General features: G+C 29.3%; 1 protein-coding gene across 1 annotated transcript; it reads left to right on the forward strand.

Moving 5' to 3' along the window:
• Nucleotides 1–6,290: 6,290 nt before the first annotated feature.
• On the forward strand, nt 6,291–22,460 carry LOC107447336 (EH domain-containing protein 1). Its single transcript, XM_016062211.4, has 2 exons — nt 6,291–7,498; nt 21,237–22,460. Exons 1-2 carry the CDS (start codon nt 6,587–6,589, stop codon nt 21,915–21,917), a joined length of 1,593 nt encoding a protein of 530 aa, XP_015917697.1. The 5' UTR covers nt 6,291–6,586; the 3' UTR covers nt 21,918–22,460.
• The last annotated feature ends 4,134 nt before the right edge of the window (nt 22,461–26,594 follow it).

Consider the following 26,594-nt stretch of genomic DNA (forward strand, 5'->3'; position numbering starts at 1 on the left):
TTGTTTCTTTGCAATGCTATCAAAGCAATAAAGACAGTATTTAAAATTCTTCTCAACTGTTTTGAAATAGGTTGTCAGAGATTAAAATGGTAAATTAAAATTGCTACTTAGGAAACTTTATGTGATTATTTAACTTCTTATCTTTATCAATTACAAACAATAAAAAATCGTGATGATTTTTGATTGCTTGTAATTTTTTATATTAATTTTCTTATTGCTTATAGTTTTCTTTATATATTGACTTTTCTTATCACTTTTAATTTTATTTATATATCCATTTTTCTTATTGCTTGTAATTTTATTTATATATTTGTATGTTACTGTTTTATGCAATTATTTTTAGGTTGTGGTTGCAGTCAGTTTTCATGTGTGAAAAAACAATGTGTATTGACTGACATAAATTTTGTCTTACATTCTAGTGCTCACTTTAATGGTCAAAGTTTTAATAATATATCTCTTCTTTGGATACTTCTTCCTATAAAAATTAGTATAAACAGAAATTTCTGCTGAAAAGTTCTTTTCGTTAAGTTTTTTAAGCAACTTATTTTATAAAGCTTTAAAAATGTTTTATTCCATTAACCAAATGTTTAAGAAAGTGATATTTTAACCATTCATCTTGTTTGCTTTTACAGGACCCAGAATAGGAACTTTTGAAACATTTTTGTCAATTCAAAGGCAATATATTTATAAAAAATTATTCCTGGAAAATAATACTCTTATTAGTGTAACTGCTTTTTTTGTTTCTTATGTTCATAGTATTTTAAAGAAATTATTGATGCATTTTTGCTTATCAATTTAATAATCGAATTATAATGGAATTTTTTTTTAAAAAAATATGTATTGCCTTTCAAATGAATGAATTTTATTTTTGTATCAGCTATTTCCCTTAATCATAACAAAAGTGCAAAATAAGCTGAAATTAATAAAATATGCTTCCACTAATTATATCCACATCTGTTTTATCAGTATTGCTAAATTTATACCAGCCTTTACTATAAAAATTATTTAGTGTATCCAATTATAACCTATTAAATATAAATTAAGGTGCTGGGTCTCTAAAATTTATTAACATTTCAGTTCATTTAACTTCTCTGTTCTGGATGTTCTTTCTGTTAAAAAGATTTAAATGATTAGAAGAACCATTGAATCAATAATATATTTTATTAAATTATTTGAATAATTAAGAAAAATTGCAAAAATCATAGTAGGTTCTAAAAATCTTATTAAATTATTGTAAGTTTCATTTTGAATTTGGAGGTAACTGGAAAATATTATTTTAGACAAACAATATTATACCTGGCTACAAGTGTGAATGCAACATTATATTGTGATTAATGATTAATCACTAGGCTAGTTGATTAAGAATTGAATTATTGAAGATAACTGTTGAAGCTGAAGACTTTTTTGTTTAAATTGTCTAGGTCATGTTTTCACAAATTAACTTTCTAGATCTTTAAATTTTTGAAATTATTTAACTAGTTTGCAGTTTAAACAAGGTCTAACTAATAAAAAAATAACAGTCAGATTTTGATCACTACGGTTGATTTAAAGTTACTCTACCTTAAGCTTAATCTCTCTTTAAATTGTTTTATATCTTTTGATTCAATTGTTATTATGTGACTTTATGGTTAACAAAAATAAAGATATGTCATGTAATGTGAGTATTTTTATTATTCTTCAACATAATAGCTTTATTTCTTATTTAAATTTATGTTGTAGTAACTAAGTTTACATAGATTTATATATGTATATTTTCTTAATGAAACTTTTTTTATTATTAAAAGTAACAGCAAATTTGTTTTTGTGATTATGTTGCATTTTTTTTATTTTGCAATATACTGCTTGGAATATTAAAAGAATATTTAACATGTTCCTTAACTTTTGCAAAACCATCTAAGTAGAATTTTTTTTTTCATTATAGCTGATTTAAAGCGTTTTTGCACCATACGCAATATCTCTGCATTCTATTTGTATGTTTTCATTCAAATATATTATATTGTTTGCTGTGAAAAATAATTATAATGTTAGTTATGTTATCTCAAATGCCATGTATTTATTTTGCTCCATTATAGCTTTATTTCTATGTAGAAAAGCTTTTAATTTAAATTTATGTAGTGTTACCTAAGTTTATATAGATATATAAATTTTTCTTATTCAATAAATCTATTTCTGTTCTTAAAAATAACAGCGAATTTGTTTTTTTGATTATTTTTTTACATTGTTTTGTTCATACTATACTGCTTAAATTGCATCAAGAAAATTTAACATGTTTAACAACTTTAATTTTTTAACAGAAAACTATGTAAGTGTTAATTTCAATAAAATGTTCATAGTTTTTTCAAATTCTTTAAGCTTTGAGTTCTTGAAGCATGTCACTGCTTGTTTTACTAATTAAGCATTGCATTCTTAAAAATTACAATTATATCTATGCAATTATCAAAATACTATTAATCAATGTTATGTTTTCACTACTTCGCTAATATACTTCAGTATTTTTAAATTTCGAAACATAAAGTTTTATTGTATAAAAATATAAAGAAAAACCATTAGATAGTAGAATGTATTTTTACTTGAAATATTTTAAAATGCATATTTTATTTAAACAATAAAATGACTGTTAGTATTCTTCTTTTGTTAATGGCACTGAATTATTATGCCAATTTTAGTGACCTCAACAAGTGCACAGGATTATTACAGAAATGTTTTCGAATCATGTTAATTTATTTCAATTTTTATCAAAGAATTATAAAGTTCTAAAAGCATTCGCGAGCTTAATCTGTTTACCTTTTCCCTATAATTCTGGTACCGAATTTGATGATAAAGAACATGCCAATTATTATCGTAGTAAGCGAAATTGTAGGGTAAAAAATATTATACGTACATTCCTATACTTACTTACATTACATTACCATAATTCGAAAAAAAACATCCAATTTACTCTAGTGAAAAAGATTTACTCTGTCAGTATGTAAAGACACAATTGTTTTTGATTTACTGTTTTGCTACTATTTAAATTTGTAATTGTTTCCCCCTTTACATCGTACCTTTCATTATAACCACTGATACATAGTCTAATTTGCTATTCTATAGATGCAATGTAACTTTAACTTAACGCCCATTGAAACGCCTGCTCTAAACCCTTCATTAAAATATAGCATCTGAAATTTTACCATTTGAATAACTAAAGTTTCAAATATATAGTTCAAATAATTTAAGCAATTACTTATTTCGTTTTTACCACACATTAAATGTAAAATATGTAAAATTTGTTCTAAATAAAGGAAGAATAACACGTTCCCCTAGTCTTGTCTTAGGTGGTCATGATCAAAAAGTTGGTAATACAATAATTACTTCACCTTGATAATCAAAAGTGTATATTGCACCATTATGCGAAAATCAGCGTATGAAGTTTCGTGTGCATTTATTAGATTAAAATAATGCATTCCCAATCAGTAAATTTCTATTCAAAGGGTTCAATAATTTATCAAAAATACTTATCTAGTTAGAAAATTTTACTCACTATTTTTGAGAAATATTAGGCCCCATGGGTGATTTAATTTTGTTTTAAAATGAGCAGTTTATATATTTATCCTGACTTTTTATTTATTGAAAATCGCTGCCCCAAACCAACGTACTATTTTTAATGTTTTTTTTGCATATAACGTATTATCTTTAATGGATTCTCTAAATATATATTAACATAAAAAATTTTGCCGTTAGTTATATTTTTGTTTCATAATCTTTATTGGAGTAAAGCATTGATTGTTAAATCAGTCTAATATACTTTTTTGTTATGCCTTAATATTTATGATACTTTTATGCATTTCTGATATAACAATCTCACGTTATATTGTCAAACCTTGCCTTGGTTCAAACTACTGGGGAAAGTATATTAAGCATCAAATTTTATTGACTTATTCTTCAATTAGAGCAATTGGTTTTCCTTCACTGGCCATGCACTACTGTTGATAAACTGTAGAATCGAAGTTGCATGTAGGTAATGCAATCCTGCTCTGATTTTGGCTCTCTGGGATTGAAATTTACAAACTCCACAATTCGGTGGGATTGTGGTTTTTAGTCACAGTTAGGCATTCGACTCAAACTTAGAATTAATTTAAGTAAAAAACATTTGCGCCGCCACCTAGTCAGGATTGAATTTTAGTCGCGAATAAAGCATTCAATCTAAAGGCTCTTTCTGACTTGTTAATCCACTATTGTTGGTTAACTATTCATACACAGCTTCAAGTATTGTACCATGTCAACCACCTGATTCGAAGAGACTCGTTTCTTTTTTATTTTGAAATCAATTTCTTTTTAACAATAAATTTTTCTTGTTTAGAACACTGAGCGAACTATACAGTATAGTATGAATAACTTTAGCTAATTGAGGAAAATCCTTGGTCCATCATCTTCAATCACTTCTTTTTCAGTGTCCTTATTTTCAGTTCAATCCTCATTCTGTGATGCGTTGACGAAATCTGTTATTAATTTTTTTACTTGTCGCCTAGTCGCAGATAGATTTTTTCAACATTTTCCTTCAATTTATTGCACTTTAGAGATTTATAAAACGTTTTTGGAATAATTCCCAGATTATTGGGCTGTCCTTCATTCTGCAGGTACAGTAAAACACTGCACATATTTTTCTTTCTGGTTGAATCTGAGTTTTAAATAGAAATTTCTTAAGTCTGACTATGAATTTTGCTTCATAAGAACATCGTTATCACATCAGCAGTTAAAATTTTTTGTCGTGTTAGCAAAATCTTCCGACAGCTGCTGCTTGTAAATGGTTGCAGTACAATTACAAACAAAACTTCAATTACAAAAAATACCTCCATAAACTTCGGTTCTTCATTAGTGAAGCAGTGGGGGCCCCAATTTGGCTAAGTCTGGCTCTGCTCGTATAATCTGTGAAATTGAAACTCTTGTGGTTGATCGGGACAATACCATAGGTACAGAGATGTGAATAAAATTTTCTTCCCCTTCTATGTCTGAAATGAGAAAGTGGCCTCACAAATGAGATCCCCTTGTAGAGGATCAAAATTGTAACAGCATATTTTCGGATCTTCCTCAGGAATGTTTCATAACAGTCGCCAACTGCCCATTGTGCGGCTCTAATGTGACATAATTAAGGTACATGCGTATGTGAGCCAGATTGGACGAAAAACCATTTTTCTCACTTCGTGATAGTCGTTGTTGTTGTTGTTCATTTACGTCGCACTAGAGCTGCACACTGGGCTATTGGCGACGGTCTGGGAAACATCCCCGAGGATGATCCGAAGACATGCCATCACAATTTTGATCCTTTGCAGAGGGGATGGCACCCCCGCTTCGGTAGCCCGACGACCTGCATGCGAAGTCGAGCCCTTTACGGTAGAACAGTTTAACGATTACCAATACCGCACACCCTCGGTCCCTACACAGACTGATCCTAGTGGTCACCCACCCTCACACTAACCGCAGCCAGTGATGCTTGACTTCGGTGATCTACTGGGAACCGGCGTGATGGTCACCTACATATTTCTTTTCCTAAGAAAAATGTATGCATGCCATTGTGCAGTTCTGGAGCTTTCTGCTGATGCTGAAAAAATTTCTATTTTATTTATTGTTACGCATGCATATGCAGGCTAGTATGCTCACTACAAAGTATGGATTATGGAACATTCTGACTGCCTGCGATTTGCATATGTGATTGTCCGTCAATGCGATTCGAACATGAGCGAGCAGTAAGTCTTACATGTAGTTTCTATACGTTTGCGCACATGTCCTTGTCAATCAAATGCAGTGGTGTGAATGTTCCTTTATATGTCCTTCGTAAGATTAAACTAATGTTATGACGGGATTCGAAGTCCCTACCTGTCCCGCAGTGGACTCATCGTTAAGACATGGTTCCCAGCAGATCACTGAAGTCAAGCATCACTGGTTGCGGTCAGTGTGCGGGTGGGTGACCTCTTGGATCAGTCTGCGTAGGGACCGAGGGTGTGCAGTATTGGTCCTCGTTAAATTGTTCTATCGTAAAGTGCTCGACTTCGCGTGCAGGTCATCGGGCTACCGAAGCGGGGGTGCCATCCCCTCTGCAGAGGATCAAAATTGTGATGGCATTTCTTCGGACCATCCTCAGGGATGTTTCCCAGACCGTCGCCAATAGCCCATTGCGCAGCTCTAGTGCGACGTAAATGAACAACAACCCTCGAAGTCCCTACCCTCATGCTACGGAGCACATGGCAGTGCGGCGAGACCGTAGCCGAGAAAGGATGGAGTTTAATTGTCTATAAACTGCACAGAAATAGGTAGCTAAAGACGTTTAAATTATTTTGCATCTTGGTTTTCATTTCTTGAAAGTCAGGTGTATGCGTTATTTATAAACCGATTCAACAATTTTTAACTAATCATTTTTAGGTCTGTCCTATCAACGTAAGTTCTTATTGAGATTTAATCTTTGTAATCGAGCCGGCAGTCTCTTTAGAATGTGTTTACTAATAACGAAACAATATCATTAGCACGTTCCGCAGTGGGCGTATTTCTGTTATTGTTAGTGGCATTTTTTGTATTCGTCCTTTGTTTACTGTTCCATTAAATTAAGTTAAACATGTTTAGTTCTCTAATGAGAGATTCTAAAAGAAGTCAGCCGGATCTATATAATAATGTTGTTGAAGGATTGAAAAAAATCTACAAGCTGAAAATTTTGCCGTTAGAAGAACATTATATGTTTCATGAGTTTCACTCCCCTCCTCTTAACGATGCTGATTTTGAAGCAAAACCCATGATTTTACTCGTTGGTCAGTACTCCACGGGTAAAACTACATTTATTAAATACTTATTAGAGAGGGACTTTCCTGGAATTCGAATTGGTCCGGAGCCCACCACAGATCGATTTATTGCTGTTATGTTTGGTGAGCAGGAAAGTATTATTCCTGGTAACGCTCTTGTTGTAGATCCTAAACGTCAATTCAGGCCATTGCAGAAATTTGGCAATGCATTTCTAAATCGTTTTCAATCATCTGTAGTTCAATCAGAAGTCTTACAAAGCCTTACGATTATTGATACACCTGGAATTTTGTCTGGAGAAAAGCAGCGAGTTGATAGAGGTTATGATTTCACTGGAGTTTTAGAGTGGTTTGCAGAAAGAGTGGATCGTATTATCCTTTTATTTGATGCTCATAAATTAGACATTTCTGACGAATTTCGCCGTAGCATTGAAGCTCTCAGAGGTCATGATGATAAAATTCGAATTGTACTTAACAAAGCTGATATGGTTGATTCTCAACAGTTGATGCGTGTTTACGGAGCTCTGATGTGGTCTTTAGGTAAAGTACTTAATACTCCTGAAGTTGCTCGTGTTTATATTGGTTCCTTTTGGGATCAGCCTCTTAATTTTGATTCAAATCGAAAACTGTTTGAAGCTGAAGAACAAGATATGTTCCGGGACATTCAAAGTCTGCCTAAAAATGCTGCTTTGAGGAAATTAAATGATTTAATCAAACGTGCAAGACTTGCAAAGGTTAGTTGTTTTTATACTCTATATTAAAATTTATGTAAATTATTGTTGACATTTAATTTCTAAGGCATGAACTGTTTATAAATAGTAAAATTAAATTGTACCAACTACTGTCACTGGCATTTTTTTCCCCCGTCAAAATTAAATTTTTTTAAGGCATCAATTTCTATATTTAATAATCGTAGTGACATCTAAAAAGCTGAAAACCTGTTTAAATGAATAATTTGAATATATTTTCAATTTTTACATTACAATTCTAAATTATATTTTTTACATTCCTGAATTTTCAAAAGAAGTTGTTTTTAGCTGGGATAGGTAAATTCTGAAATTATTCCATAGTTAATAAAATTCAATATATTAATGACTTTTCAAATATCCTATATATTATATACCTTATTTCAAAACAATTTGAAATCTTTGCTGTAATTTCTAATAATTATAAGTTTTTACCTTCATTTTTCACTTTTTTTTTCTTTGTTTTGCTCCACTTGTCCCTTCTTTTCTTCCTCATTCATTATTGGTCGTCTTTCTCCACTTTTTTTTCTTTGTTTTGCTCCCACTTATGGCTGTTTCTTTTTTCTTTCCCTCCCTCTTCTCTATTACCATTCCTTTCCTTTTCATTCTTCATTAGTCAGGTCTTTCTTCAGTTGTTTTTTATAACTGAATCTTAATCCTGTAGTTTGTCCTGTCTTTTTTTCTTTCATGTATCCTGACTGATGATGGTATTTTTATAATATCTAACAAATCAACCGTGTTTTGTAATCTTGCTTGTTCTGTTCAAACTTATTATAACATATCACTATTATACTATGGGGTCTATCTGAAATTTGAAGTTGTTAAAATAGACTGTTAAACATTACACTACTTGCATTTGAATATAACATCTCTATTTTTCATACAAATCTCATAATTCAATAAAAATATTTTTTTGTATAATAGTTAACTATTATTAAGTAAAACTGATTTATTTGTGATTGATTGTTAATGCTTCAAGCTTAGTAAATGCAATTTTTTGAATCACAATACCCTAATTTACTATTATAAAATAATTTTTAAATAATTATAATTTATCAAAGTTTTATCTTTTTGATAAAACTCAACTATTTGCAAATTGAAAGTCTTGAATTTAAAAGTACTCTGCGAAATCTTATAACTGAAAGTGGTTTGCAAGTTCATTTTCTAATTGCCACTTTATATTTATTAGCAGGAATAAAAACCTAAAAATTTCATAATTTTTAAAAAGTTTCTTTTTAATTGTTTGTTTAGAAATACGATCTGCATGTGATTGTAAAAACTATTATTTTACCTAACTTTTTATGGTGAGACAAGCTTGAGTTTTTGACTCCAAAATCCATAACATGACGGAAGTCAAAAAATGGTTTAAGTTGTCAAAAACCTAGGTTGATAATCACAATATCTTAAAAAATGTGAAACAGGGTATCCGTGCACCTGGAAAGTCATGAAAGATCATGGAAAGGCATGAATTTTGGTATTGAACAAAATTTGTCATGTAATGTCATGATTTCATCTATTTTTTTAAAAAAAAATTATGGATTTAGGTCGCCAAAAGATCTAATTTTTAAAATGGAATCCCCCCCCTCAATTTCATGGTGTTCCGAATATCTGAATTTGTAACAAGATCCCCACTCAGAGTCATATTTTATTAAAATATAAAATGCTTTTATCATGTTCTTTAAAAATTATGTTGTTCTTTCAAAAAAGGAAAGTGGAATTCAAGAGTGAAGTATCTTTTAAACTTCTGTGATTTCAGAATTATTATTATTTTTATTTTATCAATTTAAAATTCTAGCTGAAGCAAACCAGTCATTGGCAAATTTTTTTTATTCCGAAATGAGAACAGAAAATCAGGAGTATTTCTTTCCTTTCTGATGAACAAGAAAAGTATCTTTAGAATGTAATTCTGCAGGAAAAAAAAATATTTGCTTTTGTATTTTTTTCAGCTATTTTATTTGCTTCAAATCTTTCTTTACTCCATTTTTTAAATTTAAAATCTATAAATATGAAGATGCAGAGTATAACAGTTTTTGTTATACCTATCAATTCAGTGAATGTTATTATAACGCTTTTTTAAATTTATTGTTGTGTTTTTGTCGGAGAAAATAGTAACTTCGTTAAGTCATGAAAAATTCTTAGAATTAGTCATGAATTTGAAAATCTGAAATGTAGCAGATACCCTGTGTGAAGTTTTTTTTTTATTTAAAACATTAATTTAATATACACATATGATTCTAATATGTAAATGCATACTAATAAATGTGCTAAAATATAAATTTTAATGAAAAATTATAATAATTATTTCAAAGTCAAAATTATAGTTTTGAGCAAAAGAAACAAAAAATTGACATTTTATTTTCATAGTTTATCTAATTATTTTTGTTTAATTGCAAGTTCTTTATCTCCCCTAGGAATTTTGAAATGTATATATTTTTTTAGCAAACTGTAGTCTCGACAAAACTAACTGCATTACATTTAAATTATTACTTTTTATTAATTTAAAAGCAGAATTGACAAAAGAAAAGCATAATTCTAATACAGTTGAACCTCTTTTATCTCGAACCTCTTTATCTCAAAAACCTCTATATCTCGAAATTTTTAAAATTCTCTACATTTACTGCCTAAAATAAATGCATTTTCCATGTTTATGTCGATTTTTTTTCTTCAAAACCTCCATTTCTCGAATTTCTAATAATAGAGCACAAATGTCAAAACTTTCCTTATCAGCAGAACTCGTAGATAGAGATGAATTTCATGAATCCACAGGAAGTAAGGATGAACAGGTTGGGGGTGTTTCTTGGAATTTCAATCACTATCCCTGCATTTCCTTAACTAGAATGGAATACAATGATTCTGGCAGTAAGTGAGTAGTGACCATCAGGGGTTAGCTTTACAACATAGATAAGAAAGCTAAGAATAGAAATTCATTTTTGACCTCAAAATTGCAACCGATGGATCAAAGGATAATTACGAGTTTTAAAGTGAACTATAGAAAAGGATCTATGAGGAATTTGCGATCTTTCTAACCTTTAAAGAATAATTGAAACAAATAAGGTTATCAGTCCAAAATCTTATTTATTATTTTCAGTGTTAAATGTATGTTAAAAAAACTGTTATGTAAATAGATGTATGTGGTATAATTAATTTGAAGAAATGTCTATATTTTTCTACTAAAAACAAAGCACTTTTAATCAAATTTCTTAATTAAATTTAATTTCTTTATAGTACCTGTATAACTTGAAACCTCTCTATCTCTAATTTTTCGCCTTTCCCATGAGATTCGAGATAAACAGGTTCGACTGTATAATAAAGGAATCTGAGATAGTAGCACTTCTAGTAATCTTACTTTTAAACCGGAGGTACACAACTGTACTTAGGTAGCTAGCCACAAAAATTACAGTGATAGGGTTCCAACATTAACATAGTTTTGTAATTGTGAAAATGCAAGGAGTGTTTAGATTCTGTTACATGAATGAGTTGCAAATGTATTATTAATCCTTAATACAGGTAATAAAAATGATGTAAATAGTTTTGATTACAAAGCAAATTATGGTGAATTTATAAGTAATAAAAAAAGGCAGCTATTATTTACAAGGGTCAGTCTGGGTTTTTTTGAGAGGTACCTATTTTGTGAAAATTAAAAATTATATATTAAAAAATCAACACAGAAGTATGATAAAGTAAGAAAATATTTTCAAAAATTGTTACTTCAAATAAAAATCATCTATGACAGGTAAATTTCTATATATTTTTCCCCATATAGAAAAGATAATTTTGCTATTGTAAAATTGTGTTCTTAAAATTGTATCCAAATTTAAAATTCCATAAAAATCATTGTCTATAGTTAAATTTCAGCTTGAATTTAATAAAACTAGCACAGTGCTAGCACTAAAAGCTATTTTCATTATGAGAACATTTTCGACTAGGTCATACAGAAAAGGGTTTCGTAGAAAAAGAAGTTTCATAAAAAATAAAGGTCTGTTAGAATAAATTTATAATAGTGAAGATAATGTTCGAACATTTAGAATAATGTTCCAATTTTGACTTCCTGTAAACTTTACAGAGTTAGACCCTCGTTTCATTTTAAAAAATTCAGCTGAAAAAGAAGCTCGCTTTGATATGGTGTGAGCGACCGGTTAGGTTTACCACATTGCACTATCTGACCAAACATGTGCTACTTTTCGTAATAGACACCTGGCTTCTCTTTTTTCTAGACTGCAACGAGAACAGGGTTTGCATGAGAACTTTTATTATTGAAAGTATTTTGTGAAACGTTTTTCCTAAAGTTGAATTTGTGAATGTGCCGCTAAACGGTAGTAAATCTACCCTGGACAGACCCCTGATTTAGAAAGCAAAATTTGTTAATAATACAGTATTAAATAGTTGTGATGATTGTTGATGAAATTTTGAAATCATAATTTTTTTTATTATTTATCTTATTAACTTATGGAATTTTTCTGTTTTCTTTTCTTTACTAATTAAATTATCTACATTTCATTGCAATCCAAAAACTGAACATTCATAATGAAGTTATATTCTGATACTTTGAGAAAGGCTGTAAGCCAGATGAGTAACTTACTGTTGATCTATCTATTAGATGGTTCAAGGGCCCAGTTAAAAAAGACTTCGTAGACCATTTTTGGCCCACAGGCAATAGATAGTGCACCCTTGTTTTGAACTTAAAATTTCTTGTTACTTTTTTTCATGCATGAAAATAATGGCATGAATAATTAATTGAATACTTGTCAATGAAAAAATTTCATTAGCTTCAAAACTTAGCTTTAAAATAAATTAATATGAAGTTTTTCCATCGACAAGTATATAATTCTGCTTCAGCTTCTTGGAACTACTTATTCAAATATTAAAATTTTTAAAAATCTTTTTCCGTTATTGAATTGTCCTCTTTAAAGTAACTTATAATTGTAGGGCTTCAAATATATCTTTTGCTAGCATATAGCAGTCTATATTTAAAGTATATTTATGTAATAAAAGGCTTTATTTTCTCTTATATTACTGTTATTATTCTAATTTTTATCCATGTTCTTCTTTATTAATTTGTACATGAAAATTATAATTTAATATTTAGCCTTAAACATTGCATCCAATGGACCATTTAAAGCTTGAATAATTGATACCAATGTATAAGTAGTATTTTTTTTTTTTTTAGGTTTTTGACACAGGGTTTTTAAGGTCATACGTCGTCCCCACTTAAATGGATATGGGATAATTGAATAACCCCTTATACGAATAAAATTTAATGGAACCAAATCATTTTATATTAAACTAATGTTAAATTTCTTTGTTTAAATGGTTATTTGTTATTTCCAGTCCTTGCTTAATCTGGGTGTGTAGCGTTTTTACAAAGTGCTTAAAGGTGCTTATTTTTGATTTTCGTTTTTAAAAGCCTTTAAAGGTGCTTTTTTATTGGGTATTTTTAAAAAGTGTTTAATTTTCCCTTTTTGAAAATGAGATTTTTTTTTTCTTTTTCATGTCTATTTTCGCTACGTATTATGCAAAAGTGTGGTTGTCATATTGTTCTATTCAACGTTTCTACAAATCGTTCAAACACAATGCATCCTCGTTCCGGAGTATATGAAAGCGCCTATCATTTTACATGCTTGATTAAATGCTTGTGGGTCTGCATGTGCGTATACTGAGCTGGATTCAGTGGAAATTATTCTTGCTCTGTCATGTGCAACTCTGCTGCATTTTACTAGAGATTCTCAGTTTCAGGCTTCATTTTCCTTCCTCTGAAATCGAACCGAAAAATCTCTACCTTTTTATAGGGGCTAATGTAATCAAGAAAAAGAGTTCTTTGTCAGAAACTAGTTATTTTATCATGCTTACGCATAGTCTTTGAAAATTATTTCGGATTTTGTTCAAATGTTTTGTTTCATTTTTGTTGAAAGGTTTAGCTACACACCCTGTTAATTGCATAAAGAAGAGGTACTGAAATGAAAAAAATCTGTGTATTTTTAAGAACTGTTTCACTAGTTGGCATGAAATTTTCAGTTAAGAAGATAAGAATACAGTAGGTTGTCACTTCAATAGGGACTTCCTGTTCATTTGTTGCTCTGAGCAGATGTTAGGAGTATAGTTTATGAATTAAAATCTTGCTGGTAGCTATACATTGCAGTGAATGAAAGGGGTTTTACCCCTCTTTGACTTACTTCACTCACACATTATTAAGAATGTAAAAAGGTACAGTGTGATTTGCTTCACGGTGAAGACTTATGGTCCCTTCCTGTCGTGCTATTAGTTTTGATAAGAAAAAGTTTCTTAAAACCTGGCACGCTAGCCTACAATGTGTCTTTCTCTAAAGTTGAATAATCATTGCTTACTCCAGTGAATACAAGATGAGTGTTAAAAGAAATGATTTGAAATAATCGATAAAGAAAAAAAAAAGAAAGAAAAAAAAGACAGAAGTTTTGGAAGACATAAATTTCAAAAATTCCAAGTTGAAATAGCAAATTAGTTTGGAATTTCTCAAATTTCGAGGATAAAAAAAATTGATAATTCACTCCTCTTTTAATCCACTTAATTGCATAGTATTGGCTGGGACCAATGGTATTCCTTTAAGCGGGGTTGACTGTAGTTTTAAACTGTCTAAAACTTTATGTGTAGAATAGTTTTTTTTTGTTTGGAATATTTATGAATTTTCTTTTGTTAATTATCTAAAATTTCTTTTTGGACTTTATGAAGCAAAAGAATATGAAAAACTATGAGCAAAGGCTGACATAAGTTTTAAAATTTTAAGAGGTTGGAAAAATTTTTAGGGGCCAGCTTTTAGAATTATTGTGTCTCAATTACATTTGCTGTGAAATAAAAAACCAGCCTCTCATAGATATAATTGACTATATGTGTCATATATGTGTTTTTTCAGAGAAAAAGAGTTAAATATTCAAAATCAGCAAAATTTTTAAGGTAATAAATCTTTTATGTTGTAATTCTTATAATTTAACAAAAAAAGAAACGGTGTAATGAGAACTTAAATAGTGTGTAAATTAATATTATTACCTTTCATTCATCCGTCCATTAAATAGATAAAGAAAAAAGCGATCAATTTTGTTTTGTTTTTTCTTCCTAAAATATCTTCCTGCTTATAATAAATAATATGTTGAAAAAATGAGTCGTCTGGTTGGCCTGGATTTGTTTGGAGATTTAAAATAAATAGTCTGTGTACTTCCTGTAACAATATAATGGGTCGTTCCATAATGTCGAAGTGCATGTGTCGTTTATTTTTATGAACTTCATTAATTTCCTATGAATAAAACATTTCGAATTTAAACTCTAGTTTTCAATTTCAATTGTAAAACTTGTTTCTCCAAAAATAATTTCACCAGAAGATGTTTATAGAATTTCATCTTACATACATTTAATAATTTTCGGTACTGATATCTAAAATGTAAATTAAATCAGTCAGACAAATAATAAAAATGTGGCTTTTTATTAAAAATAATTTAAAAAAAATTTTTTTTCTTGATAATTGTTCTCAAATAATTTATTTCAAATTTTGGTTTAACAAATTAGGTATGATTTAATTTTAAAAATATTTATTTCTTATAATTCATAGTTGCACTGCTTCAGAAGTAGCTCTAGTTATCAAATAAAGAAATAATAAAAGTGATCCTTCTTTACAAGAACGCCGGCGCCGGACATTATACGGCAAAAGCAATCAAGGAGACGGTCAACATATTCGGTTGAGAAGTTGTACCGCATCCTTCCTTAAATTTATTCTCCAGAAATCATTTGATCCTACAATCAAATGTTATTGACCATTCCGATTCCATTCCATAATTTCGATGACATTACGCAGGCAATATGAGTTATTTTTTTAATGCTTTAAAATAGTTTTATGAACTTTAATCTTGTTGTGAACATGTAATAAAAAAGCTGAATGAAATGCGTTGCGTTTCTCTGAATAAAATTGCACATAATTACGGGTTGTTATTTCTGATTGAAAAGTAATGTATGAATTTTTTTAATAGTAATAGTTAGCACTTATTAACGCATCCAAAGTTAGTCTCTTAAAGTACTTAGTCTGTTATAGCCAATTGAGCTGAGTTTTTGAAAAGACAGGATGGTTTTTTGTTTAGGGGATTATAATTTTTTTAATTGTGTAAAGAAGTTCAATAGCCATTACGTTTTTGTCAAACGAGAAAAAATTAATCTTTAAATTATCACTTTTGTAAATTTAGTTGTAATTTTAAGCAATTCGTTTCTAAAATAATAAATTGTCTAGTATTTGACACGCGGTTTCTTCATAATAGAATGAATTTCATAATTGAAATTAGAGTGAATAAGCATTTGGAAAATGTTTTCAGAAATGCTTTTCTAATATACAAAGAAATCACTTTTCTATTATGTCAATATTAATATAATATTATATGATGAAATTTTGACTTTTTAAAAATAAAATGTAGTTAATTGCAAAATAAAAGCTATAGTATTTCAATAGTTTGTAAGTTAAGAAATAGTTTAAAGTTTGATTTAAAAAATTTATTGATGAAAAATATACTTGGATTATAACTTTTTACAACAAATATAAAAATTAAAAACAATATCTTATTACTATAAATAGTTCTGCAAAAATAATTGTTGTAAAATACATTAATTGATTTTGAAAATATTTTTTATTTTGTTTTCTAAAATTAAAATGGGATTTAAGCTTTCATACCAGGATACAAATTTCGTATTCGTGATAACCATTTATTTAATATTGAAAATACATGCAAATCATCGGAGAGCTTTTAAATTTGGGACATAGTTCGAAATTCGCGTTTTCGAAAATGGGCATTGATAATTGCAAAAATGGACATGGCTTAAAATGGACGTTAAGAAAATGAACATAGCATTTAATTCCGCTTTTTAGACCAGAATTGAGCGTCGATTACAGTACTTGATTACATCTGTAAATGATTGGAGATAATTATTACTATATAATTAACTACTTGTAATTGTAATTATAGGTTATCGTAATTACAGGTAATTACGATTACAAGTAATCATGGATCTAGTGATCAGTACAAGTAATCTGATTACATATGGTCTTGAATAGTTGCAATCACATCAAGAAACAATTACAAGTAATCACGATTGCAAGTAATTAAAATATATGATCACAGTTAATCATAACTACATGCAATCTTGATTATCAGTAATCAAAATATACAAATACATCATTAATTCCTATTGTGAGATGCATGATAGGACATACATTAAAAGAATATAGATAGAGAGTATGTCTAAACATTGTACGTATGTGCAGTGCTCAACAAAAAGTAAAAAAAAATGAACCACCCAGAATAACTTTTGATCTAATAATCAGATCTTCATGTTCTAGTACTCAATATTAACGGTTCGAGATGTTAACGTCAATTATACTAATTTATTACTGCAGACGATATTTTAAGTATGTATTTTTGCATGGCAAAATACAAATTTTCAGCGAAATCAGTCGATTAAGTTTCTGAGAAATCAAATTTTAAGGACTTCTTTAAATTCGATTTCATAAGAACTTATCGAATGATTTCGCTCAAAATTCATATTTTGCTGTGTAAAATTACAAATAAACGAATTTTATAATTGGATGCAAAAATTTTTCAATTCGCTTTAAAAGTTCTCGAGATATCACGATATACGCAGAAATTAAAATTAACATCAAGGGATTTGAACTTTGGATCACCTTCCCGACCAAACTATGGGGACCATATTTCCCAGATTGAGGCTGCCTCCTACATTTTGTTGATCAGAAATTCGAATCCATTGAAAAACTAGCATATTTATCCAGAGAAAGTACGTTTTTGTGTCTGATTTCGGTGTTTCAAATATCGTCTGCGCTAATTAATTAGCATCTTTGAGGTTATCCCCACGAACCATTAAGATTGTGTCCTAGGCCGTGAAGATCCGATCATTAGATTGAAAGTTATTCAAGCTTGTCTGTTTTTTATTTTGCGCACTGTACGTACGCACTATATATGCATGTCTGTAGACATTTACAATACAAGTAAATGCATTGTATGAACATTCTATTCCATATTACGTGCATACTTTGTATGCACATACGTGTATATTGTGTGTATATTGTATGTAGATTCATGCGTTAATACCTTCGTATATTTTGATTGCTTGTAATCTTGTTGCAAGTAATGATTATTACATGTATCTTGACTACTTGTATTTAGATTATTTGTAATCACGGTTACAGTAGTAATCAAAATTATGCTTAGTTGCCATCACGTTACAAGTAATTGGCTATTGTAATTCATCAGTGTAATCATGATTACGAGTGATTGATTACTTCTATCAATTAAGGTAATTAATTACATTTTTAAACTCTGTTTTATATTAGTACCATTTATATTAGTTCTCTGAATCACTTCTTCATTGTCCGTTTAAATCCGATTATTATATCAAGTTATTGCGGCTTTCTGTTTCTTTTTATTTTGCGCAATGTATAGTATATATAAAATTTATTCAATAATTATGTTTAAAATTAGTACCTAATATTCAGAAGATTTAGTATTTAACTTGCAGAGGACAATTTATGCATATTAAAACATAAAAATTCACTCACAACTTTTTTTTAGCTGCGTTACGGGTTTTGATACGGTGTCAAAATTCTGTACTCTTTGCTTAACATTAATTGTAAAAGCGCATTTTGAGCTATGTTCATTTTCTTAAATTCATTTCTTACTGTATACATTTTCGAAAATGCACATTTTGAGCCATGTCCATTTTCGTAAACGCGCATTTTGAGCTATGTTCATTTTCTTAAACTCATTTCTTACTGTATACATTTTCAAAAACGTACATTTTGAGCCATTTCCATTTTCGTAAACGCGCATTTTGAGCAATGTCCAAATTTAAAAGCTCACAGATAAAATTGTTTAATGGTCATATTTTTTTAATTGATCAATCGGAGGAATTTTATTTATTTTTAAACATTTTAAGCTAGGGAGCCTCAACAATAAGTTTTAACTCGTAAATTTTGATTTAAAAATATATCTACCGTATTACCAGGGATAAAAATATTTTTGACATCATTAATCTCAATGATTTAATTCAAAACGAAACCAAATGCTTTAAATCATGATTTTAAGTTGATAAATCACGGTATTAAGTTAATTTAAATTAGTCTACCTAAAAGTTTGAATTTTAAAAGAAATTGTTTTCTCGTAGGATAAATTTTTTTTCTTTCCTTGAATATGCTGTAGAAAATTTTTATTGTGTGATATGTCGTTTCTTTTTTCTCCACTTCTCTAAGTAAAAGTTAATATAAAGCCAGATGGCCGTATCTTGTAATTCCTTATTTTGTATTCGCAGGTGTCAACACAAATGATAGACGAATGTATAGGTGTTAGGTCTAGTACTTTACCACATTTTTATTCGTGATTTGCCCATTCATTCCTTTGCATTGTTCTAGTTTTCAGGAATGTATTAATCTTCATAGAATTTCAAGCAATCTTTCATTTTTGCTAAATAAACTTTTTTTCATCAACTTATTTCTGAGCACACCCCTTAGTTTTTTTCTTTCCCTCGTGTCACTTCTGTATGAATTTACAAGTACCAACTCTTAGATATATTAGTGAACGTTTATCTTTACTCTTTCATTTTCACCTCGGACAGTTTAATCTATTTGCTTTGTTAGAAGTTCTAAAAAATTACTGTTTTATAAATATTGCTTAATATGGTTTAAAAAAATTGTTTTTGATTATGAAACAAACTTAAATATAAATTATAAAACTTGTATGTACAAATAATTGAACTGAAAAGAAAAAATCGTGCATCAACAACTAGAAGAAAAAAGTATTTGCCTAATATTTTCATTAAATATCTGTAACCCTTTTTTTCTTGCGTATTTGTGTGCGATTGCTGTCTGGACATAGAAAATTGCATTCTTTACTATAGGGCAAAATTAGGTAATTCCGCTATTGGCCAGTGGCCAGTTTTTAAAACATGTGGCCACTTTTTATTGAAAATTTCAAACGCATGTGTAACCTTTTGATATTAATAATCAAAGGCATTTCTTAAAAAAGAAAAAAAAATCTAATAATATCCATACGGGTTGCTTTTTCGACGGAAGTGGCAATTAGTTGACAATTTTTAATCGCCATTTTTATATTTAGCCAGTGGTGACCGTTAATTTAGCCATATATTCTCTACTGTGTAAGAGTTGGAACTTTTCGATATCTTTATTTTTTAATCGTTTTATAATCTAGGTTTATGTTAGGTTGCAGATGACGTTTCTACGGTCAGTTATGTTATCCAAGTGTATCCTATTTTATCGATAGTTTTTTGATACAAAATAATCTTAATTAAAATTCAATGTTACAAACATTCCAATATTTCAAGGTTCTTTATGTTACTAACACTCTATTAAACATTTTCCAACTATGTTTTCTGACCTATTTATCTGTTAATAAATTTAGTTTATTCTCTTGTCTAAAATTTAAAAAATCTATTACTGTAAATTATTGATATAGTGTTAAATTTGATTTTATTTGAATTCGTTTTCAAAACCTTTTTTTTTATTTTTCTTACACGTTCTTTTCCTCTTTTTTTTCTTCTCTTTTGCAATATCATGCCTTAAACGTAACATCCTGAATTATTTTGAGTTTGACAAAGTAGAGTTGACTGCATCCGGCTCTTATGTCATCGCACTTAGTAAATTCTGTAAATAAATAAACGAAAAAATAAACTAAAAAACTTAATGTCTGGTATAAGGATAGAACCAAGGAAATGTTACAACGGAACTAACTTTAGATGAAATCATTGAGCGTTGATAATTTTCAAGGCCAGTAAAAATTGTAATTATCACTGCAACGACTAATATTTTTACCTACCTAGAACGGGAATAAGTATTTGATTTTTAACTCAAATACCATCATCACAAATACCATCATCACAAAAGTTCAATGAATCATTTTTACTAATTTTAATACTCTGCTTTTTTAGACAGTATTTTTTCCATTGTATAAAAAATGAATTTCAGAAAGAATAATATTATCAGTTAACAGTTACGTAACATTTCAATTATTAGCAGATGATTTGAAAATACTTAAAAAAGTTTCCTAAATAAATTTTCCAGAAATAAATTTTAAGGTATGATGAATATTTAAACTCTTAGCAGAAATGATATTTATTAATTTGAGTTTCAAAAAGCGTGCAGGTTGCTCCTTTGATAATTAATTCCCAGAGAAAGTTTAAAATAAGACTTTCGGAAAATTAGCGCAAAATCAGGAATTTATAGTTGGACTATTTTAAAAATACATATTGGCCATGGTGGAATCGAAAAATATTTTTAGGGAGAATTTTTATTCTTTCGATTTTCTGGGTGGTTTTATGCGTCGATTCTATATATTTTAAATATGTTACGACTTCTAAAGTAGAAAACTAATGTCAATCGAAAGCGTTTTTATTTACCATTATATATGTCTGTGTTATTGAAATATAGTTTTGCATTGTTTTAAAGATCTCATATTTGGCGGTAGTTTTGGCGTGATTATAATATATCCGATTCGACATCGAGAGACAATATGATGAGTTACAAATTTCTTTCTTTTTAAATTTTTTTTAAAAATAAAACTATTTTTTTTTTTTTTTTTTTTTTTATCTAGTACATTGTGTTTATTGATTTAACGAGTTTGTATAAGTAAGAGTAATTTCAGAAATCAATTTATTTCAAAGTAATCTAATTGACACCCTGTATTTTTGTATATTTTAGGTACATGCTTTCATCATAAGTGCTATTAAAAATCAGATGCCTTCTGTGTTCGGTAAGGAACAAAAGAAGAAAGAATTGGTTAAGAAATTGGGGAATATTTATGCTGAAATACAAAAAGAACACCAAATTCCTCTAGGTGATTTCCCAGACATCAAACTAATGCAGGAAAAGCTGTTGCAGCAAGATTTTGACAAATTTAATACATTACGACCTAAACTGTTAGAAAATGTTGATACCATGCTTCGGGAAGATATTACTAAAATCATGTCTATGATTCCTAGAGAACAAGAGGAAGTAAGCCAGGAGAGTGTCCAAGGTGGTGCTTTAAATACATTAGTCAATAATCCATTTGGTCATGGTAGAGGTGAAGGTGCTGATGCAGGATCTCTTCAAGTTGAATGGGTGGTTGAGAAGGATAGATTTAAATTTGATGCAATATTCAACCGCCTCAATCCTGTTGATGGAAAAATCTCTGGAGCTGCTGCCAAACAGGAAATGGTGAAATCGAAATTACCCAATACAGTGTTAGGCAAAATTTGGAAGCTTTCTGATATAGATAAGGACGGACAACTGGATATGGATGAATTTGCACTTGCCATGCATCTCATTAATGTTAAGTTAGAGGGTCATGATATGCCACAGGAGTTGCCCGAGCACTTAATACCACCTTCAAAGAAGTAATCAAATTCTTAAAATATGGCCTTTAAGTTTTATTATTTAAAAATAGTATTATTTTTGTTTTGAGTCACTGACTTTGTAAATCTAGTCTTGAAAGTTTGCCGAAATTGTTTAAAAAAAGCAATTGTTTCTAATGAAACTTAGAATACATTTTTATATTTGATCTAAAACAAAACTACTATAAACTTCAACTGCATGATTGTGAAATAGTTTTGCATTGCAATTATACACGCATTATTTTCTTTCAACTTTTCAGAATATTTATTGTTGTGTTGGCTAAATATGCAGAGTTATATATTTTATATTGTAAAGAATGTCATCAATTTATATTTCAATGCATAATATATTCCAAATATATTTTTAATAGCTTTTTAAGGTGCTCTTTTGAAAGAATTTTCATTTAAAATGCCCTAATAATGACATATCGCACAGGGTATTATTTTTTATGGACTTTAAGATCTGTTTAAAACCTACTATTTTTACAAGTATATTAAAAGCTGCTGAATTATTTGTGTAAGATGTGCAAAATTAAAATTTTGATAATAATTTGCTTTCATTATTTTCAATACACGTACATTTCTCAATATATCGCTCATGGGCTGCAATAGTGGCACAGCTAAAAAAACACGCGTTTTGGATTAAGAACATGTGTAAATATGAAAATACACATTCTTTCAGCAACAATACTAGCACAACTCATAATTCAACTTGAAGGTAATCTTGGTTTAAGCAAACTAAAGCATTTCTTATGCATTTTGCTTAACAATGAAAGCTTTAAACCCACTTATCTAAAAACTTGATTCTTTGAGTTGTGCCGCTATTGCAGCCCATGAGCGATCTCTTTACACCTTAATCATTGGTATTCAAATTTTCATGTTTTGTTTTTGATTAAAGTAGCTGAATATATCCGCTGATTCTTAGTTTTTCAGGAACTAAAATCACTAGTTCAGCAGATCTTTTGTGAGTAATAAGTATTCTATATTTTAAATACACTGGTCTCCAAAAGTTAAGGTACGGGTTGGTTACTGTATCTAATTTGAAGATGGATGAACATGGGAACAAAATATATGGAGCAAATATGCTGTAAACTGCTCTGTTTTTTTTAAATGCAGCATAGAAATTTACATAAATTCAAAAAAAAAATGATTTACAACTTAAAAATCACACTTTACAGAAAAGTCCTTTTTCTGTGAAAACAGTACATTACAGATATAGAAAACTGTCGGGTATACCGTACAAAACTGAGTTCTAGATAGTAAATTATCCGCCCCTAACAGCAATGCATAGGTTGGATTGACGTTCTATTCTGCCAACTGAGTTGTCAAAGACCAGACACTGAGTAATCCTTATTCAAGATAATGTAACATTTGTGAAGGAAGAATTGAAACAGCAAATTGTCTGCCTAAGTGTTGTCCTTGTCAAAAACTTGCCAACCCTGGTATTGTGCCATTATATATTACATGTTTAAAAATTAATATTTTGTAGCATTTAACTTGATATTCTTTCACTTAAAAATATTTACTGTCAGTAATAAAACATTTACTATAGGTAATAAATATTTATCGTAAACAATAAACGCAACAAAAGTTTGTGTTATCCTTTTATAGTTTTTTTTCCTTTCGAAACTTTGTCTTTTAGAATTCCCGAATTTTTTAACATTACTACTAAACTTGCTTAGCATTACTATTCGACTTACTAGAAAAAAAAAGCACACGTTCTTTGCGCACAAGAGTTATTTAAAGAAATGGCTGAATAAAATGATTATCAAAGTAACATATTATAAGGGTGATTATTTTAAGGAATTGAAGATTTCATTGATGCATATCAAAATTTGAAGATCTCGAAGGGTTAAATATGATAGCCCATATCTTAAATGATTCTATCCAATAAGAGCTGTCTTTCCACTCGAGGAGTTAGGGTCTCTTTCGAGAGACAACAACTCAATACTGGTTCACTTTCATAAGAAGCCGTACATCTCTGCTGTATCTGTAACAGATCTTTTTATCTGCAGCCAAATTGTGGGTTGACACTTTTTTATTTCAGAGATCAATTATGTTTTCTTTATCCGCTATAAAAAACTGAAATACAGAGTGAATAACATCACCCGGTTAACATTTCTGTTGTTCTGTTTCTAAAATTTAACATAATAGCAAAAAGCTGTAAAGTTACTTTCAATTTCAAAATATAGCTCCTCCCCTGTCTTATAACATTATAAAGAATTTTGTTTATTCTTCATACATACATTTTTTTTAAATAAAAATAATACAGTGATATTAATGAAAAAGCGTTATCAAATTAATAAAAATAAAACTTGTTCAAATTATTTAAAAATTTTCCTTCAAATAGTAAACTTATTATTCTTTTAAAATTTAGTTTGTTAAAAATGTCTCTCGGAGTTACAGCGTTTCAATTTACTGCCAGAAATATTGACTATGTTATTTTTTTAATTGATTTGTAAAAAAATAAGTTTCTATTTTTATTTTCGATAGCAAAGTTTTCATAAAAACATTTATAAGTATTTGAAACTTTATTTAAAAATTTCTTAGAACACTCATTACATTTGTTAGAAAACTTAACACCGAAATGTTTATAGCATTTCTCGAGCTTAATGACTATTTAATCAAGTTCGCCAGTTTGTTCTAGACGTAATTAAATTGAATTTTTATTAATAATTACTAAAAAATTTTTGAAATTAACATAAAATCAAGATAATTTAAAGCTATAAAAGTATGGTTGCTCAATCAAAGTCAGTTCAAAATGCCCGGACATATTTTTTTCACATTCCCGGCTATTGTTTGCTGTTAAACTTTCAATTCTTATAGAATGCCTTACTTGCTCTCCAAGTTAGTACTCCTGCATGCTAGTTCAAAATCTTTGATTTTAGGGAAAATCCTTGTATATTCTGGTGAAAAGTTTTCAAAGCTTCCGACATTTTGTAAGCGGTGATTTTTGATTTTTTGTTCTGGTATTAGGCAATTTTTTTCAGAGTATGAAGTTGTCCTCAGAAATTGGAAAACATCGCCGCTTGGGAGATGTTTTTCTGCTTTTTGTATGTGTTATAATATTTTTACTCAAGGAATGGAGGAAACTAACTATCCATTATTCTTTCTTTTTTACTGACTGGTAGATTTGCACTGCAGGTAAATTTAAACTTGCCCAGAGAAGAGAGAGAAAGGCCGGGCTGTTCTCTTTTAACATTGTTTTTACGAAGCTCTGTCGCTAAGGAAAATAAAAAGAGCCATAGTTTAAATGTCTTACACTTGAAACAATGCGATGAGTTTGAAATATACATATATATATCATATAACCCGTGAAAAATTATATGAACTTTAGAACGGACAAATAACTTAAATATTTTAAAAGTTATTAAACTCTTTTAAAAATCGCCATTTTGGCGACATTTTTCCATCTAGATAAAAATTATCGAATTTATTGCCTTATCAGTTTTTGCAAATTTTTATAAGCCCAGGTAATACAGTATTAAAATAGGTTTTTAAATATTAAAAAATTAGACCAGAAACGCTTTTTATTTTCTCAAAACTGTGGTTTTTCTCCGTATTGACTTTTTGAGCCATTTTCAAAATAAACATAGACAGCGGTGGCTTTAGATAAGCTAAATTTGACAGTCATGAATAACTGTTGCAAATACACAGAAGTGATAACAATAGCATATTATTCGCAAAACAACATCATTTCACATGACGGAGTCATCAAAAAACAGCCTTAACTAAAATAACTATAATTAGTATGTTAGCAAATATTTGCGGTTGATTTTTTCGTAGAAGTTTCTATGATGTGTACATTAGAAGAAACTCATCTCGACGTGAAGCTAATTTTGTACATTCCTTGATGCAAGCACCGACGCCAAATCTCACTTTTAGTTCTACTATGGCACCCTTTATAAGTTTTTAAAAATTTTTACTCTTCAAATAATGTATTATGTAAGCAAATAAGAAAAATCAAATAAAAATTGCATTGAAAACTATTTTATCAGTGAGAACGTGAACTCACTACTTGAAAACACGTGTTTTTGTAATTTTAATGTAATATTTTGCACCTACATTTTTTTTACTTACTAAACTAAATGTAATTTTGTTTAATTTGGTTGCGAAAAACAATACTTAAGGCGAATTATGTGTAAAAAGAAAGACCAATTTTATTTTTCCAATTTTGGTGTTTTTTTCTGCTTTTGCACCACAGTGCGTTATTTTAAATCCCTTATTTATTTTAATTATTGTAGTTAGTTTCCTTTTTTTTTTCTTTTGTGAACTCTATTGTTTTGTTTTGAAACATTTAAATTCTAAAAATAATATAATTTAGTATGGTAGTACGTAACTTTTTCTTTTATTACCAGCGTATTTTTTATGCATAGCGTTTTTAAAATTTTTTTATGCATTTGGAAATATCTAAGTGGAAAAAGGGGGAGGGAAGGTGACCCAAAATTCAAGCAAAAAGTAATTTTGATAATAGGTTTTTAATAAAAAGTTGTGAATGTATTTTATTGATTCGTGCATCAAACGGTACATGGTTAAGCATGATGCATCGAATCGGGTAATAGTAGGAAGCTTCAATGTCATATAAACATTCTTTTATCGAAATTTGCACCGACCGTTTTGCATAAGCGTGACTGAAATTTATGATATGGCTCTGAATTTCATCGTCGACTTGTTGGCATAAACC

Source organism: Parasteatoda tepidariorum, chromosome 11 (genome assembly GCF_982258835.1).
Source record: "Parasteatoda tepidariorum strain Cologne lab strain chromosome 11, Ptep-v5.0, whole genome shotgun sequence".
NCBI classification, from domain to species: Eukaryota; Metazoa; Arthropoda; class Arachnida; order Araneae; family Theridiidae; genus Parasteatoda; species Parasteatoda tepidariorum.

Bases quoted from the DNA above. Each gene is read 5' to 3' on its own strand.
- LOC107447336 (XM_016062211.4), top strand. From the start codon at position 6,587: ATGTTTAGTTCTCTAATGAGAGATTCTAAAAGAAGTCAGCCGGATCTA. The intron at 7,499-21,236 runs GTTAGTTGTTTT...TGTATATTTTAG, and splicing joins AACGTGCAAGACTTGCAAAG to GTACATGCTTTCATCATAAG.